This window comes from Sarcophilus harrisii, chromosome 3 (genome assembly GCF_902635505.1).
Source record: "Sarcophilus harrisii chromosome 3, mSarHar1.11, whole genome shotgun sequence".
NCBI lineage: Eukaryota > Metazoa > Chordata > Mammalia > Dasyuromorphia > Dasyuridae > Sarcophilus > Sarcophilus harrisii.
Genome location: NC_045428.1, coordinates 429,080,828 through 429,101,050, shown reverse-complemented (window position 1 = coordinate 429,101,050; position 20,223 = coordinate 429,080,828). Strand labels below are relative to the sequence as shown.

The 20,223-nt window shown below is 31.7% G+C and overlaps 1 protein-coding gene across 6 annotated transcripts in view; it reads left to right on the top strand.

Moving 5' to 3' along the window:
- Positions 1 to 20,223, top strand: part of NBEA (neurobeachin) — a 727,838-nt gene that overhangs the window by 188,889 nt on the left and 518,726 nt on the right. For all 6 annotated transcript variants that reach the window (XM_031960710.1, XM_031960705.1, XM_031960707.1 and 3 more), the window contains 7 exons: positions 3,131 to 3,239; positions 7,942 to 8,023; positions 8,254 to 8,377; positions 8,858 to 9,050; positions 12,742 to 13,758; positions 17,457 to 17,674; positions 19,344 to 19,497. In XM_031960710.1, coding sequence (XP_031816570.1) covers positions 3,131 to 3,239; positions 7,942 to 8,023; positions 8,254 to 8,377; positions 8,858 to 9,050; positions 12,742 to 13,758; positions 17,457 to 17,674; positions 19,344 to 19,497 — 1,897 coding nt within the window. The remainder of the gene's footprint in view (positions 1 to 3,130; positions 3,240 to 7,941; positions 8,024 to 8,253; positions 8,378 to 8,857; positions 9,051 to 12,741; positions 13,759 to 17,456; positions 17,675 to 19,343; positions 19,498 to 20,223) is intronic.

Genomic DNA, 20,223 nt, shown 5'->3' with positions numbered 1-20,223 from the left:
ATATTAGATTAACTGGAAAGACTTTTCCCTTCCTGGATTAACAATAGTATGTAGAGGACTTGGCTTTTGAGAGATTCCATCTTCCCCACCCTCCCATCTTTCATCATCCCATCTTACTTAGGAATGAATACAGTGGAAAATGGTGGTAAAATTATTATTTCAGAGCTCATTCCATTTTTCAACTATGCCATTTTCCTGAGAAGGGTACAAGAGATGAAAAAATCATCCAGTGGGCCTAATCACTGATCTCAGTGAAATGGGTCATCTGATTAGAAGCATCAGTGATACAGGTGATCCATAAGGAAAGGGAAGATTTGTTCTGTGGAAGATCTGCTAGTTGTTGTCACAGTGGTAGACTTGACTGGCATTGTAGTGCCATAACCTAAACAGATGGTCACCGGGACAAGGGCAAACCATTTGCCTTGAGATATAATGGCAAGAAGGACAACTTTAGCAATTTGCCAATTGGATACAAGTTAGCAGCTATGCAAGATATATACTATGCTTATCTTTTAGAGATAGATATTTTGATTGGCATAAGGAACAGAATTGGGTAGAAATAGCTACCTCATCTTTTGTTAGGGGAATCATATGACTTGCAGCTTCAGTTATATGACATCAAGCCCCCTTATCCAAATAGATAATTAAACCAATTACTTGAACTTGGCTATTCTCATAAAAAACATTATCTTGTTTATTCTGTTCAGAGGAGGGAATAGTATGTCTTTGGGATGCGACGATATGTCCCATAAACAGTTATATGTATTGGAAAAAAATCCTTCATTCCTTCATTGAGCCTCACCTCCAAGGACATTGCTTATGATTACCTAGTCCTCTTCTTTCCAGGTTCTAAATCATTTGATCAGACACACATAGCCTTTGCCCAGGAATCAGTGTAGATTTAAATTTTTCTCTTATCACATTTCTTTGAGTCTCTCTTGCTTCCCAGCTTCATCATTCTATTCAGTTCACTTGGAGAACTTGCCAGGACTTTTATCACCTTCTGTCATCCAGTAAGTAGCAATTAGAACCAAGTAGTAAGAGAATATCTTCATTTCAAAAATGTTTTGTTAATTTAAAAAGCTTGCAGCTTCATAAACCTGATGATTATTTGGTTTGGCCACACCCAGGTGCCTACCAAAAACTTCATTTTATTTGATCTTTATGGCTGGAGATTTCTAATAATGTGGACCCCACAAGATCCTAAAGGCCTAGAGAGAGAAAACACTGGATGGCCTGATTTAGGTCCTTTTTTTTTTTTTTTTTTTAATAGTATTTTATTTTTCCCAAAACAAGTAAAGATAGTTTTCAACATTCACCTTTGAAAAATCTTGTATTCCAAATTTTTCTCCCTCTCTCTTCACAGTAAACAATCCCATATAGATTAAACATATGCAATTCTTCTAAACATATTTCCATATTTGTCATGCTCTGCCAGAAAAATCGGATCACTGATTTAGGTCTTTCAGTGCTGTGTCTTGTTTGATCTTCTTTGAAAGAGTTAGACCTGTGGGTGACTTTGTGAATGGGGGCCAATAAATGGAGTATATGTATTCCCAAGTGTGGTATTCTCTTCTTTAAAATATAATGGTTCTCTCTGGGAGCAGGTTTCTCTGGGAGGTTTTCTGGAGGCAGCTTTAGTTTCAGTTCAAAGTAGTAATCACCTCAAAACGCAGCCAGGTGATAAAAGTTCACATCTTTTATTGCTTCCTCCAAAAGAGCCCAGTTAGTTTTCTTGGTGGCCTATCTCTCTGCTTGGTTCCAAGAGCTCCCTCCGAATATCTCCAAATCCAAAGATTTGTCCTTCAGCCTCCAGCCAGCACAAAGGTGGAAAATGGAATGAATCTTACTCCTCTAGCTCAACTCCGAATGTCTCCAGCCAGCACCAAGGTGAAAGTTGGAATGAATCTGTCTTGCCTCCGATAGAGGGCTTCTGGCTCTCCCGAGTGCTCTGTGTCTGTCCCAGAGTGCTCCATGTCTGTCCCAGAGTACTCTCTGGCCCTAAGAGCTCTCTAACGGTTTGAACACAAGCATTGTTTCTATCAGTTCTACTTAATACCTTGTTTCAAGTTCTGGCCCATAACATCTCCTTCGAAGATCAGATCAATCATACTGAGCCATGCAAAATTAGATAATTATTGTCTCTATTAATTCTAATGAGTTAACACTTTGTAAGGATTCCAACACCCAAGAACCAGTAATGTCCAGTAAATCTCTGCTTCCTTTTTAGATTATAGGACAGCCAGTGTCAGTAATCCATTCCAAATTTTTCAGAATCATCTGGATCTTTATTACTCACAATGTTCCTCAAAATTGGCTACATGGGCTTGATTGTATTTTTTTGGTGATAGTTTTCCACTGTATTTCTTGTGTAGGGCATCTTCTGCTTTCTAATTTAAGATCTCAGTTAATTTTAACCTTACCTGGAAACATTGTGTCATTGGTATGGTAATATACCTTAATGCCCGGTAGAAGGGAAACCTCTTCTAAGCCTTTATTCAAACAAGACTGTGGCAGTTTCAGAGTGAGTTTTGGTAGCTTTGGGAAAGGATGGTGAAGGTATATTGGATTCTTTCCCAAGTGAAAGCAGTCTGTTTCTGATTAGTCTCAGTCAAAAAGGGGGGGAAAGGAGGGGAATAAAAAGCATTGGAAAAGTCTATAACTGATACCACTCACTATGACCTTGGGTTACCTGGTCTACCACATTGAGTGCGTTGCCATAAACTGGACTTAAAATAGAATAGGGTTACCATAAATGTGGAATAGTTCAAATGTCACACTTTATGTTGGTTATTCTTATGGAACTTCTTATTTCTTTATAGCTCCTTTTAAATATTTGATTATATATATTAGCTCTCTAGAAAGAGTTGAAAATGTAGGTGATATGAAAACATACAGCAATAAAATTTATTTTTAAAATTCATTATGGAATATAGCCATTAGTTAACATTCAGATACTTAAATTATAGTTTGGACTTTTGATGACATTTCTCCATTGAAATTTTAATTTGTGTACATGACTTTTTATAAGATGAATGTTTCAGATAGTTACACATTTGTTTGTAGATGCCTTCTTCCATTGTTTTATGATCAGAGAATCAATTATGTTGTGGTTTTGTTTCTTCTGTAGGAGAAAAGTTGAAATTATGCACACCCACAGTCTTTTTACTCTTCTTGGAGAGAGGTTGATGCTGCATACAAATACTGTGACTGTTACTACATACAACACACTTTATGAGGTAAAAGAAAAATAATAGATGAAAGCACATGAACAATTTTTATTTTATCTAAACAAATTAATGAATGCCTTTGAGTTTTGTATTATTTTATGTTATGAAATTCACCAACCATTTATTAAGCATTGGCTACATGCAGTTCATTGTACTATGTATGTTTTGGGAAATATATCATAGATTCTAATTTCCTTAAATTTAAGGAAATTTAAAGTCTAATAGGATAAGACAATATGATTCAAAAGAAAAGTGAAGCCAAAATGCTATGAGAAATTTGAAAAATGGAAAAATCTTTCTTCAGGGGAAATTTAGGAAGGTTCTATGGAAGAGACAGTGTTTGAACTGTCCTTGAATGAAACAGGAGACAAACAGATGAGAACATGGAGAATCCATTTTTAGTAACTTTTTCCAGGCCACATAGGTGAGAAAGGGCAAGACAGAAGTAGCCCCAATTTTTCTTCATATCCGGCATTTGACTTACTATGAGACTAATATAGAAATGAACTTAAGAACAAATTTAGGGAGGGCTTGAATGTTAAAATAAGTTTATTCAGTTTGAAGGTAAGTAGGTACTAAAGATTTTTTAATAGAGAAGTGGCTTGTTCAAAGTGGTTGTGTGTGTTCATAAGCAGTGTTGTTATAAATGATAGGTTGGGGATTAGGTAAATAATTTTATTTATCTAAGTGACAGAGTAGCCTTAAATAACTTAGTTGAAGTAGAAATTGAGAGAAAGAGAGGGAATCTAGATATTGTAGATACAGAATCATTAGCATCTGTCAGTTGATTAGTTGTGTAAATAGTAAGGGAGAGAAGGAAATCATAGGTGATCTCAAGGTTATGAAACTGGGTGACTAGTAAAATGGTAATGTCATCATTAGCAATGTGTCAGCAGATAGGATGCCACTTCAGAGGAAGATAATAAGTTTAGTTTAGAGCATGCTAAGTATGAAAAATATCCAAGTAGAAATATGATAAAGGCAATTGAAAATATGGATTTCAAACTAGAGAAAAATTGGGTGTGAAATGGAGATTTGGGTGTCAATTGTATTTTTGGCCTTTTGAGTTTGCCTTTGATCATCAGAGAAGGGAATGGACTGAGAAAATAAATAAAGCCTACTAATTCATTTTGCCTGACATCTGTTTTAAAGGAACAGGAACAATTTGAAGAGATAGCAAAGGAACAAAGAAAGAATAGGAATAGACCCGGGCGGGAGAGGGAGATGAAAACCAAGAGAGTTGTCAATGAAATCAAGGGGAAAGACAGTGAAGGGAATGGATCATAGTGTCAGATGCTGCAAAGAAGTCAAAGAATAGAGAAAGTAAACACTGTTCATTTAAGAATAAGTAGAACACTAGTGACTTCCAAAGTTTTTTTTCGTAGAATGCTAGAGATGGAAGTTTGGCTGCAAGTGATTGAGAAGTAAATGATTAGTGAGGAAGGGTCATAGTGAATCTATTTCTAGATATTTGGCAATAAAGGGAAAGAGAGATAGGCATATAATTTTAATGGATAATAATTTCAAGGGAGTGTTTTTGTTTAATGATGAAGAAAAACTAAGCAAGCGTGTTAATTGAGTGGTAAGAACCAATGTCTTTCAGTTGTCTGGTTCCTCATGACCCTTTTTGGGTCTTGATAAGAACACTAGAATGATTTGTCATTTCTTTCTATCATAGATTAAGGTACAGATTAAGTGACTTGACTTGTCCAAAGTTATACAACTAGTAAGTGTCTGAAATCAAATTTGAACTCATGTCTTTTTCACTCCAGTCCTAGCTCTATCTACTAAGCCACCTAGCTGCCTCTTTAAAAGTGATTAATCTTTAAAATATTTTACAATCTTTAGAAAAAAAAAAAAGGGAAGTAGATGAAATGTCACTAGTGTCTCTCTCTGGAGAGAATAAGGGATGGTTTAGGAATGTCTTCTTATAACTTTACTTTTCAGATATGCTTGTTCTTTATAACTTTTTTTTTCACTTTCATTCTAGTCATTATTATTTAGGTTTTGTTTTGGTTATTTTTCCAAGTTCTGTAAAGCATCCCTTTAATAATGTGATTGGCACATAGTATTAAAGGACTAAATATAAAATAAGAGTAAATAATAAAAGAATAAAAATTTTAAAAGTATATAGCATTAAAAGAGTAGATTTTGCAGTATTATCATATTTATTGTATTAGCATGGTCCAGCCATCACTACTAATTATTTTTCTAGCTTTTTAAGGTATTCTTTACTTCTTTAAGGAGCCCTTTGTAGTTGAATATATGGATCTTATATTCAGCAAAGCTTTTCCTCATATCTTCCTTTTTTTTTTTTTTTTTTTTTTTAAATTACTTTGGTTTTTCCCCCTCATGTTGTGTCTAATAGGTATACAAGATATTCAATTAAAGATATTTGTTAGGTAGTTGGAGATGCCTAACTGTAGAAGGAAAAATAAATAAATAAATAAATAAATTTTGTTGTGAATGCCAAGTAAGGAAAATCAGTCCAAAAGAAAGTATTTACTTAAAAGATTAGAACTCCAGGACTTAAGCAGTACAGGTATTTTATTTTACCCATCTTTCACTTTTCCTGATAGTGTTCCAGACAAGATCCATAAATTAATTCATTTAGTTTTGGGCTCATCACTGGAGTGGAAGGAATTGGCATCTTTTCTGTTTTTGTGCTTCTATACATAACTTGTATCTTTCCCCAGATTCTTATTTCACCCCTTCCCTCAAAATGTACACTCATGAGAAAACACACTATCTCCACTCCTTTTGCTTAGTTTATTGATTTTTTTTAAACTTATCTTACACTTCCCATTCCGCCCCCCCCCCCAACCTAACAGAATTCTGCCCTATTTTTTAAAAAAAATACAGTTAAGTAAAACAAATCAACATCTTGGCCTTGTCAGATAATAAATGACTTAATCTAAGCATATCACCTCTTGCTTCTCTGACAAGAAAAGGGAAGCAATCTTTACTTATAGTTCCTTGAAATCACATCTGGTCATGGAATTGGTTCATTGAGTTGTCTTGGAGTGTATTTCTTTACATTATTATCATCATGGTTAAAGTGTTTCTTAGTCTTTTCCTACTTTATCCTGTCAGTTCATAAAAAACTCTCCAAATTATTCTGATTGAGAGATTTGTATTCTTTACTTTTTATGATATAATAATATATTTATAATCAAAATTTGCTTGGCCATTTCCCAATTTATTACTATCCAGTTTGTTTCTGTTTTTTTGTTAGCACAAAAAGTGCTATTATAACTGGTCTTTGACCTTCTTAGGTATATAAAATGTCCCAAAAGTCTTACTGTATTTTCAAACACTACTAGTTTAAACGTGGAGTGAGATTTTTTAGGACACTTTATTACTAGTAGTGGTGTTACTTAGTCATTGGGTGTATATAGAGTAATGACTCTTTAAGTATAATTTCCAATGATTTTTTAGAAAGGTCAGAAAACTCACAATTCTACCAGTGGTATATTTAGTGTTCACTTCCTGCAGACACTTGAACATTTGCCATTTTGATCTTTTATTATTTTTTTCTAATTCAGTCAGTAAGAGGTGAAACTTCAGAGTCTGTTGGTTTTTTCCAAGTTTGCCTTTCTCTTACTGTAATTTTGAGCATTCTCTCATGGTAGCTTAGAGTTTTAGTTCTTTTTTGAAAAGTTATTTATGTTTTTTTACAGCTTATTATCACTTATGTATTTATATAATTTTCTTATTTTGTTGTTTTTAAGTCATTTTTCACTCCTTTTTGACTCAGTCAACTCCTTTGGGGTTTTCTTGGCAAAGATACTGGAGTGGTTTACTCTTTGCTTTTCCAACTCCATAATCTAGGTTTCCCCTTTTCCTATTCTTTTCCTTATTTTTCAACTTTCTTTGGTCAGATTAATTAATTATCTGTATCTCTGGTAATTCAGTACTATGTATTTGGTTAATGGCACAAAATGTATAAATTAATTGAGACTATATCATCTCTATTAGATTATTATGACCCAATAATGTATTATTCATGAATGTGTTTTTTGTTACTTTAGTTTTTATGTCAGGAATGTTTTGGAATCATCCTGATTGTGTCTTACTAGGTTACCTCGAAAATATTTTAAAGCATTTTTTTTTTTTTTTTTTTTTTTTTTAGCAATTTTGAGTAGCTTTACTTTTTTGCTTCCAACAGATATTATTTTGTCAGCAATATACAGAAAGGTTGTGGGTTTTTGTTGTTATTTTATAAACTGCTACTTTATTAAGTTATGAATTTTATATATATATTTAAGTCTTTGGGGTTCTCTAAGTAAAATATTATTTCCTCTAAAGATAGTTAATTTTTCATTTTGACTCTAGTCCTCTTAATGTCTCTTTCCCTTTCCTTTCTCTCCTTTTTCTCTTTCATGCTTTCTCTTCCTTCTTTCTTTTTTGCTATAGCAAGGCTTTTAGAATTGTACCAAATAATAACAGTGATAGTGGATATGCTGACTTTTTGACCTCTTGCTTCACTTATCAAAATGTCATATTGTATTGCTGTTAGGAGTACTATTAATTCTTAGTTTTAGATAAGTTATTATGTATCATATTTAAGAAAAAGTCCATTTTATTCCTTCAAGCCTGTTTTTTCATTAATGAGTTGAATATATTGAAGGAGAGATTTCCTGCATCTTTTAGTATAATTCAGTTTTTAAAATTATTTTTATATTAATGAATTACATTCTTTGTATTTTAGATTTTGACTGAGCAGGTGTGTACTCAAGTTGTACATAAGCCACATCCAGAGCCAGATTCTACAGTGAAAATTCAGAATCCAAGTAAGTAAGTCTTAATATCTTTTTGTAACCAATGAGCTTGGATTATTTGTATCAAAAGTGGTTTGTGTTTTTTTTCCTTCAATTAACAAAATATTAATTTTTTTTTGGAAATCTCATTATCATTATGGCTATTCTCACAGTTCTAAGCAAAGAGGTAGTAGCTAATAATTTTTGAATTGCAGAATTAGACTTTATATAATTTTAATTTTATTATAACATTTCATTTACAGTGATTCTTAAAGTTGTGGCAACCTTATTAAAAAACTCAACACCAAGTGCAGAACTAATGGAAGTCCGCCGTTTATTTTTATCTGACATGATAAAACTTTTCAGCAATAGCCGTGAAAACAGGAGGTATATACTTTAAATATTTTGTGATTTTTTTTTTTTTTTTTTTTTTTTTTTTGCTTCCAACTTTGAATCTTTTTCTACTGTTTTAAGTCAATAGGATATTTGAAATCATTAGAATATTAGTTTGATATCAGGTTATGAGTTTGGACCAAAAGATGTAAATTTGAACCATATTTACATCATTTTATAATTTATAATTAGAATTTTAGTTCAATTTATATATGTATAAGCATATATATATATATATATATATATATATATATATCATTTATATATGTGGAAATTTTATTAATAGTCAATCAGTGGTACTTAGATTTATTTTTCCAGTTTGGTAATGGGTTTGCAATCTTCTTCCCAGTTTTTGTAATGATAGAGTGTGTGCATTAATTAAATTATTAACAAGATTCAGTTTATATAAACTTGGAACAGAGAAATATTAGTTATATTAGATTTGATATAAATAATTTCTTTTCTTCTCCCCAGATGTTTACTTCAGTGTTCAGTGTGGCAGGACTGGATGTTTTCTCTTGGCTATATTAATCCCAAAAATTCTGAAGAACAGAAGATTACAGAAATGGTGTACAATATTTTTCGGATTCTTTTGTATCATGCAATAAAATATGAATGGGGCGGCTGGAGAGTATGGGTGGATACACTTTCAATAGCCCATTCAAAGGTACCAACTAATTTGAAAACTTGTTGAATCATTATTGTATCTCAAGCCATTTAAAAAAAATAGGTTAGTGCCATCTTGTGGACAGCACAGATAATGGCAGATTTAGTTAAAAGAAAATGTGGATGTATGTTGTTTTATTAAAATAGAATCCTTTTATTTTAAAGCTAGATTGGGGCCTAAGAAATGTAGTCTTACAATTATTATGTATAGTCTAAATCCCCACATTTTATAGATGAGGAAACTGAACCTTAGAGCAAATAAGTGACTTTTTCAAGTTTACATAAATTTTTGGATCAAAATTTAAATTAGATTCTCTGACACCAAAAACACAGCTTGTCCCATTGTATCACAGATTTGTGAGTTTTTTATGATATAATTGATTAATGAAATAAAATTTGAAATATAGTTGTTTCCTGTCCAATAAAATGATCATAATTTTAAATGTGTTTGTCTCTGTTGCACAGCATATTTTCTTCTTAATTATGGGAGACACTTTGTATCTAGATATAAAATATGCATTTAAAATGTTTCTGAAAATGTTAACTTAAGGTAAAGTTGGCAGTGAAAAAATTATTCTAAACTTCCCTTTAATTTTTGTTTAGTTGACATCAAAAAATTAAATTACATTAAAATGATCATGTATGACATCATAAATTTTTTCATTTTATTAAGAGTAGCTGATCTTTTTTTGTATTGTAATGTTTGTAAAATTCTTTTATTTACATTCATTTAATCCTCACATTAGTAACTCCATGAAGTTTATACTAACAGTATTGTCTTTAAAATTTTACTGAGGAAACCATCTTAGTTGAAATGCTTAAATAGTTAGGAAGCATTGAAGGTTAGAGTCAGGTAAGTTTTTTCTAATTTAAGAGTCCAGTTCTCTTTTCATTACACCATTCTATCTTTCTTTTTAAAATAAACAATTGCTAAAATATTATGGCTATTACTTATGAAAATGAGTATATATAATGCTTTCAGATTTGTACAGTGCTTTCCTCAGAAAAGTCCTGTGAGGCATACAGTATGATAGCATTATTATGCCCATTTCTTTTTTTCTTTTTGCAGATGAGGAAACAGACTCTGAAAGGGTGTGACTTCCTCATGGTCACATAGCTTGTAAGTGTCTGAGACAGAATTCAAGCTCAGTTCTTCTGACTATAAGTCTAGCATTTTTTCTACCGTACCATATTTTCTTTCATTTAAAAAAGAAAACGTAGCTAGACCTACAGGCTCCAAGTTATTATAATTTGTAAAAATAGTATTTTACATTTTAGATAATCTTTTAAATTTTGCAAAATGTTTCTATAAACATTTTGTCATTTGATCCTGTCTTCATCATCTTTTCTTTTTTGGGAGTTTTTATATTTGTTGATTTTTACATAATCAAAATCATTATTTATTGGTTTCTTACATTTTGTATCAATTAACATAATTTTTTCATATTTTTGTATTATTCACATTTGTCATTTTTTGTAGTTTAGTAATTCCATTTCATAGATTGAAATTTGATTATCAGTTCCAAATTTGTCGATTGTTAATTTTAACTTTTTTTGCTATTATGGATAAAGCTTTTATTAATATTCTATACAAAATGGTCTTTTTTCCTTCTTTTAATAAAAATCTTACAGCATAGTCATAGTAAGAGATCTCTAGGATAAAGGGTATAAATTGTCTTGTATCTCTTAATCTTTATTTTTGTATTGCTTCCAAATATGAATGTATTATTTCTAAGATTCTCCAGAGCTCTTCATGTGCAAATTTGAATAATTTTTCTAACTAGCATTTAAGTTGGCGATTTTATGCTTATTATTCTCTAAAAATTTAAAATTAAGGTCCCTCATTTTGTTGGTTAGTGGATATAATATTAAATTGTGAGTCAGGACATCTGTTATAATTAGCTTTGCTCTGCCACAAATTGTATACTGCAAATATCCACAAATTTGAGCAAATTAAACTTCATCTTTACAATGAGTAGCTGTTTTAGTTGCTCTCTGCAAAGTTGCTTTGAGCATTAAAATTCTCCAATTCTTTTTTCTTAATTTTTATTTACCATTAAATGGGTGTAACCTTTAGTTATTTTTAATACTATGCAGTTAGCAGTTTGATACGAAATATTATTAGAAAGATACTTGAATTTTCTCTATATTCATGACTTCATTTTATTATTAGACATGCTAGCATATGGTAAGGGGGAAGGGATAAAAAAGGAAGTTATGTTATCCCATCATATGACTTTGTCTTGAGCATATCAAGGGTAAGCATATTCTCTCAGCTTCACAATGAACCTAAAATAGACACATTTGTTCTTTTAAATAATTTATAAATGCAGGGATTTTCAAAGAAATATATATATATGCCTTTTTTCTCAATTATACATTTCAGATGTAATTAATAAAACTTAAGCATATAGTAATTTGCATATTATATATGTATATGTATGTCCATTTGTAATTTCCTAGTATCTTAGAGTAGGAGGAGGATTGAATGTGAGATGCTGAAGAGAATGGAATATAGCAGGCTTTAAGTGAATAGGAAATGCAAGAAAACATAAAAATTTAAGTCAGAGGACTTGAGTTTGAATCCTGTCTCTTACCACTTACTATAAGTGTGACTTTGCCTAAGCCACTTTATCTCTCGAGGTATCATTTTAGAATGAGTTCTGCTAGATGTTCCATAAGGCCACTTCTCTTTTTCATTCCTGTTATTGATTCTAAGACCCTAAATCATTTGTTTTTTACTAAGATCCTTCTTCCCTCCCTCTATTTATCTTTACTTGACATTGCTTAGTTTAAATTCATTTACCCTTCTTGTTGAGCATTTGAGAAGTAACCTAGATATTTATCAGTATAAAATTCTTCATGTAAAAAATTCTTTACTATTATTGGAGGAATGACTTTTCTATAATGTTCTTAGAAATATAGTTCTTGTTTTTGTTATTCATTTTAAGTCATGTCTGACTTCATTATCCTATTTTGGGTTTTCTTAGCAAAGATACTGGATTGTCTTCCTTTTCCTGTTCATTTTACAGATAAGAAACCTGAGACAAACAGTTATATGACTTGTCCAAGGTCAAGCGGCTTGTATCTGAAGTCAAATTTGAACTCAGGAAGATGTCTCTCCGAATCCAATTCTGGCACTTACTTTACTGCTTACAGTCACCTAACTGCCCCTTCACAGAAGTCTTAGAGACTTCTTAGAGCAGGAGTGGAGAGTGTCTGGCCCATAGGCTGTTTAAGGCCTGTCAAATTATTTACTAAGGCAGCCTCAGGCAATGAAGAGCTGAAAGCTAGGTACAACAATATCTCACTGCTTTAGTTCTGTAAGTTGATGATTCTGTATGGCCTGGAATGAGGTTATAAATATCTAAATGGCCCTTGGCAGACAAAGGTTCCCCACTCCTGTCTTAGAACATTACTTGAGAATGCCAAGAGGTTAAGTGACTTTTTCAGTGATCACATATCTAGTATGTGTCAGAAAGAGAATTTGAAACCAAGCTTTCTGATTTGAAAGCCACTTTCTATCCACAATGTCATGCTTTTAATTGCAGATTAAAAATGTGCTGAATTTTAAAACTATAAAATGTTTCATAAGAGAATATCTAGATTTATCATTCATTTTTTCTTCTATTTTGTACATAAAAGTTGTCTTGGTTTTTTTTTAAATATCACTTATCTATCTTGTTTTTAAGGTCACCTATGAAGCTCACAAGGAATATTTAGCCAAAATGTATGAAGAGTATCAAAGACAAGAGGAGGAAAACATTAAAAAGGGAAAGAAAGGGAATGTGAGCACTATATCAGGTCTTTCATCTCAGGCAACTGGGGCAAAAGGTGGAATGGAAATCAGAGAAATAGAAGATCTTTCACAAAGTCAAAGCCCAGAAAGTGAAACTGATTATCCCGTTAGCACAGATACCAGGGACTTGCTTATGGCAACAAAAGTATCAGATGATGTTCTGGGAAATTCAGATAGATCAGGAGGTGGTGTACATGTGGAGGTACATGATCTTTTAGTAGATATAAAAGCAGAGAAAGTGGAAGCAACAGAAGTAAAGCTTGATGATATGGATTTGTCACCTGAGACTTTAGTTACTGGAGAAAATGGTGCACTTGTCGAAGTTGAATCTTTGTTGGATAATGTATATAGTGCTGCTGTTGAGAAACTTCAAAACAATGTCCATGGAAGTGTTGGCATTATTAAAAAGAATGAAGAAAAGGATAATGGGCCATTGATAACATTGGCTGATGAGAAAGATGAACCCACCAGTAATAGTAACTCATTTATTTTTGACAAAATTCCAAGTCAAGAAGAGAAACTTCTTCCTGAACTCTCTAGTAATCACATTATTCCAAATGTGCAGGAAACTCAAGTACATCTTAGTGTTAATGATGATCTTGGACTGCTTGCTCATATGACTAATAGTGTTGACTTAACTTGTACATCAAGCATAATAGAAGAAAAAGAATTCAAAATTCATACAACTTCAGACAGAATGAGTAGCATGTCTGAAAGGGAATTAACTTCATCCTCTAAAGGTTTAGAATATTCTGAGATGACAGCCACAACACTTGAAACAGAGTCTTCTGGTAGTAAAATTGTTCCTAATATTGATGGAGGAAGCATAATTTCAGATACTGAAAGATCTGACGATGGTAAAGAAGTAGGAAAGGAAATCAGGAAGATCCAGACTACTACTACAACTCAAGTAAGTTATAGTACATGAGTTTTAAGAAATACATGAAAAATGTACTGAGATTTTTTTAAAGTAATTTCTCCATAATTATATCACATTATTATTATCATTATTTTAAACTTATGATTTAGTGCTCATATTTGTGTAGAATAAAGTGTTGCTTTATACTGGAGCTTTGGTCAAAGTTCCATTATTAACACCATAGTAATTTTGACTTAGTAGGATAGTAATCAATGCTTGCTTACTTTTCCACCACAGGGGAGAAAGTTATGTGCAGAAACATCACTGCTAAATTGCCCAATTATTAAGCTAAAAAAAACAAAGGAAAAGTACTTTAGGAAATTTATACATATATATACATTGTATAATAAGTAGTAGTTAATTCAGAGGTTGCAATTATTAATTTTTGAGTCATTCATTTCATTCATTCAGTATTTCAGAAGGATTTGTGTAGTCAGATCATGGGATCATTAGAGCCATCTACTCCAAACCATTCATTCTATAGATAAGAGAACCAAGGCTAGGAAAGTGATGTAGAGGTGGTAAACAGCAGAATGAAAATTTGAACGATTGTCATTTGACTCCAAATCCAGCACAAAACAGATTACAAAGAATACAATTTAGATAAGATACCATCCCTGCCCTTATAGCATTTCATTTTAATACTTAATAAAACATTTCTGTATATGCCTCAAGACTTATTTCTTTCTTAGACCTCCTTTATTAAGTTCAGTGGGTCTTACGCACTTAAAATATAGGAATGACAACTATGTGTTGTCTTCAGTGATTTCTTTGTTTTTTCTCTTAGCTTTTCACTGTTGTTTTAATGCCTTTGAGAATGAAATTGGTGTATTTATAATTAAAGTTTTCATACTTGAGTTCAAAGAAATCACCTCTACAAAAAGGAAAAATTAGGGAAATTATGGTTAGATATTAGTTCGGAAGAAAAAAAGTCTCTTTGTTTTAGTATACTGAACACTCATTTTGAGTTAGCAATATGACATGGTAGTCAAAAAACCAGTTTAATCTTGACCTGTATTTAGAGGACATTAAGGATGTAATTGTCATTCTGTATGTTCCCATGGATTAACTACATCTGGAATATATTATTCAATTCTGTGTATTGCAGTTTAAGATCAGTGGTAAGCAGGGTAATGTACAGAGTACAACTGAGATCATAAAAGAGTCTTAAGTTCATATCACATGAAGATAAATTGGAGAAACTGACAATACCTAAAATGGAGAGTCAAAGACTAGAGAGAGAAGTCCTGATAGTATCAGATTAAGGGATTATGAGGTTTGGATCAGCCCCTGCAATGTCACCACTTTTAGCTTAATAAGATAGTTAATGATTACAATAAAAGTGGAACAGTAAAATTACAACACCATCGCTACAATAGTAATGTTACAAAGATAAGTATAATAACAAAGAGAAAAAAGACAAGTAATAATATTGAAAGAAAGACATCAGCAATTCAGGGAAGCACCAACTCCTGAGTTAAGTAGCTGGGGAGTCCTAGATCACAGCTCTCAGGGTCCTTATTGGGAAGGTCCCAGGAAGAGCATCCTCTGCATGGGTAAGATTCCACCCATTCCAAAGATTCCCTGCCCTAAAGGACTTATTATCACTTTAGATAAATAAGGGTCAGTGCCAATCAAGAAGCTCTCTGCTGAGCTATCCCAGACACCTGCTTTGGAGCGGGTAGCCAACCCTCTCAATGAGGCTCTTGTAAGTTGTTTACTTTCAGTGAACTGGCTGGGTTCCTGAAGATAACTTACTCAAGATGTTTTGACTTTCAAGATCTGGCCGGGTGCCTCAAGGTTATACATTGACCTTCATCTAAAGTCTCTTACATCTTCAGGTCTAGGTTCATCTTTAGGGCAAATAATGTGTGGAATCTGCACTGAGACATGGAGGAGCTTCTATACTATGTGTTTACCAATCAGATAGTTATCTATTTAAATGTATTTAAAGAGGTATCATATGTGAGAGTGTTTAGAATTGTTCTATTTGTACCCTAAGGGCAGAGCTAGAAACAATAAATGGGTAGAAACTGAAAACACCAACTAAAGTTTAATGTTAAAAATAATTTCCTAACAATTTTTCACATGTATTTAACTTTGTGACCTCATTTGGTGTCTTCTTGACAGATATTGGCGTGTTCTGCCATTTACTTCCCCAACTCATTTTACAGATGAATAAATTGAAGCAAACAGGGTTATATGATTTGCCTAAAGTCACACAGCTTGTTAGTATATTACCAGAGGCTGGATTCAAAATTCAGGAAGATGAGTCTTTCTTACTAGAAGCCCTGCATTCTTAAAATTGCACCACCTAGTTGCCAACAATTAGATATGTCCAGTTTCTTAAGATATTTTTCCAAAAGTGAAATAGAATGCCTATGGAGGTGATTAGGGGTTCTCCTTCATTTAAGGTCTTCAGGCAGAAGTCAGATGACATACATGACAGGTAAGGGCATATTTTGAATTATTGGTTGGACTAGGTGACTAATAAATTTTTTCTGACTCTGAATTCTGTGATCCTGAAGTTCTATGAAACAAGTAAGCCTTGCTTTATTTACCTCTTTATTGGTCTCTCGTTGATATTGTCAAATTTTTTTACTTTGACCATAACTTCATAAAGAGAGATTCTCTTTTTATGCAAAAGGCATGTGTATTTCTATTAGAAACTGTTAAAAACACTTGTGTAATATTCATAGTTTCACTTGGGGAATATTCTTTAATTAAAAAAAGATTAAAATGAGGCAAAATATTTATCATTGATCATAATTATATTAGTATACTTATAAAGTATTTTTGTATTGTACTTATGAGAAATACATTCAACATAGAGATTAAAATGTGTTTTGATATAGCCTAGATCTCTTTCATTATTTACTTTTCTTACACTGAAAGAAATGATGCAATTTATTGTTTTTCCTGATTAACAATTTTTATTTCAGCCCGTGATATAAATGGTAATTCATTAATAACATATTGTTGCCTTGGCTGAATTATTTAACTTCTGAGTTGAAATGTGGGGATAGTTCTGGATTTTGAAAGGTTATACTACCAGAAGATAAGCTCTTTGGCTAATTTCTGTTGAGACTGAAAGATTTAGATAACAGTACTCTCACAATCTTCTATGTTCAGAGGTCTAACTTAACATAGTGTGAAAAAATTTTATTACTCAAAGGTTGTCCATCAGGCAAATTTACAGAGAGAGAAGGGAGAGAAAGGCATAGGGGGAAAAGGAGGGAGGGGGGAGAAAGATAGATGTATATTTTCTTTTGGGTCATAAGAGCTCATGTAAATTGTCTACTGAAACATTGAATTGAGATCTGGGATGACAGTTGGGAGAGGAGTAAAAGGGAGTGGGTATGGGAGATGTTTTATTTATAGACAGCATATTTTATAGGAAATCCACATTGTATAATATTCAGATTGCTTGTGAGTAAGATTTAGGAACACTTGGTTCCAGTTTAGATTTTGAAAATATCCATAATCATTAAATTTTGTCTCATTTTTTTTAAATCTGTAAAATAAAGTAAGGCTCTCTGCTTCTCAAAGATGTTTATACAAGGGATTCCCACAGAAATCATGCATTCTACTCATCCTGTTATATATCTATATTTGAAATTTGGGATAATTTGTTCTTAACATTTTTGAAGTCAGATACTATATGAACTTAAAAAGAATCTTTTGTTTAGGCAGTTCAAGGACGGTCTATCACTCAACAAGACAGAGATCTCAGAGTTGACTTAGGATTTCGAGGAATGCCAATGACTGAGGAACAGCGACGTCAATTTAGTCCAGGTCCACGCACAACTATGTTTCGGATTCCTGAGTTTAAATGGTCTCCAATGCACCAGAGGCTTCTCACAGACTTGCTATTTGCTTTAGAAACAGATGTACATGTTTGGAGGAGGTAGAAATATTTCTTTGGAATTAATAAAAAAAGTATTCATTTTTTTAAAAAGTCATTTAGTTGAAAGTAAAAATTGATATTTTGTGCATAAGAGTGATTGAACCACATTTTCAAAACATTAAGTGTTGTTAAAATGATCTATCTATCATGAAAATAACTGTTCATTCCCTAGTTACAGATGTAGAGATTAGATTAAAATCTGGGACCTTCAAACAAATCTTATTTTTGCTTTTTTGATATATTAAGGAGAATGAATAAATAAATATGACTTTTGAACAGCTCAGGAGAATTTAATGCTAAGTTTAAATTTTTGTTATAATTAAATCATGTAAAAATGTTTGGCTAAATCAAAAGATAAACTTATAGCTAACATTTTAGAGCTTGTCTTATAAAATAGTATATGACAATTTAGATATTTCTTCATAAGAAAAATAACTATTGAAATTAACACAACTTTTGCTTTCTACTTCATTTTTTTCATGATAAACATGTTGACATAACAATTTTGAATTAGCTTTTACACTTATTTTTATGGCTGTGATGCTCTACATATTTTTATTATTGTACATATTCTTAAAAATAAAATTGTACCAGTTTTTTTTTCTTAAAATAAACTCATCTTTTAAGTTATCAATAATCAAATTTTATTCAGTTAAGTTAAAACCATGTTCTGTCTTTCCTGTGACTACTGTCTTTTAGCATTAGTATATAGGAATAGTACATTGACTTTTTCAGGATCTTGGGATATTATACATGGATCATCGTATGGAAATCACTGATTTTTTTTTTTAATCAGTGATTTATTTTTCTAATTTTTCAACCATTAATCAGCCATCAATTATTTTTATATGCTTTTTTGTTTCAAGCATGTGGGATATAAAAACAACAATGAAAAATTCTATGCTCTCAAAGAGCTCATCTTCCACTGGGGAAGACAAAAATAAGTTTATATAGAACATATGTGAAATCAATACAAAGTTACTTTGCAATTAAGGGCACTACTAGGAGCATATGCTTTATGTAAAAGGTAGTAGAAGCATTTTTTAAAATGGAGTTTGAAAGTTTTATGCAAGAAATATCGAGTGTAGTTTGATTAATCTTTAGGAGACAAGTAACAATGGATTCAGGTTGTAAAGGCTTTAAAGGCCAAAAAGTTGGTTATATATTATGAGATCAATTCAATGGTTCTATTAATTTAGCTGCATATTATCAATTATCTGTGGTAGCTATACATGCTGTATAATTATAACTGATTGAAAGGAAGAAATCCTGTTATTAAACATAGTTTTGTGTGTATAACCCCAATTATTTTGACTTAAAAATTGACTAAATTGTCTGCTTTTCTGATGTCTAAAGAAAGAAAACCTATAGTGTTTCAGTTGTGTATTTTTAAACAAGCCATAGATGATACATTTTTTTCAGTTGTTCCTTTTTAGTAATATAGAAACAGATGTTAATTTTAATTTAGATTTCTTTTGATGCTAATAATTCATATGCATTTTGAGCTTAATGTTGTTATTTAATCTTAGATCCAATGTGAATTTCTAATGAAGATATAATTTTAGTGATAATAATAATATAAAACTATAAAGTATGTTTTCCCCTAAATTAAATTTGTGTTCATTCATGAGGTGTTTTTTTTCCCTTTTTTTTTTTTTTTTTTTGGTAGCCATTCTACAAAGTCTGTAATGGATTTTGTCAATAGCAACGAAAATATTATTTTTGTACACAACACAATTCATCTCATTTCTCAGATGGTAGACAACATCATTATTGCTTGTGGAGGGATTTTACCTTTGCTCTCTGCTGCTACTTCTCCAACTGTAAGTACAATACTTCCATCTAGTGGCCGTATATTAAAATGATGTCACTAGAAGCATTTCTGTAGTGGTCTCCCCTACAAATAAATAAGGTTTTTATGTATGTTTTCCCTTATGAATTTTGTTAGTTTAATTAATAAATACTTTATTCTTTCGATTCTGTTGTTTAAAATCTAAACACTTTGTTTTATTGTGTTCTGCACACTATAAAAAATAGAAATTTTTGAAGTCATTAATTTGTTTGAAATGCAAGTTCTAATAGAAAACTACTTGAAATGTCATTCATAAACAACAGAGCAGAATTATGTTTAGAAACTTCTCATATTTTTTTCTGTAATACTACACACATTTAAAGATAGTAGTAAATCATTTTACAAATGTATCCAAGTTGTTTTCACGTGAAAGAACTATTGGTAAAGTATCTTTTAGTCCAGTTTAATGGTAAATTCTCCAATACTCTCATATTTTCTGAATTTCTAAGCATTCCCAAAGTTGGATATTTAAAATAATGTAACAGTATCTTATTGATTGGAAGAGGTTCACACACTTGAAAAATTCTAGCTGAATTACTTCTAATTGCTTGAAATGACATTCCTAAATGTAACAGTGAAGAACTATGCTTAGAGACTTCTCTTTTTTTTTTTCTATAATGTTAATGTTACACATTTTCAGAGATACTAGTAAATCATTTCACTAATAGAACTATTACATATGAAAAAACTATTGGTA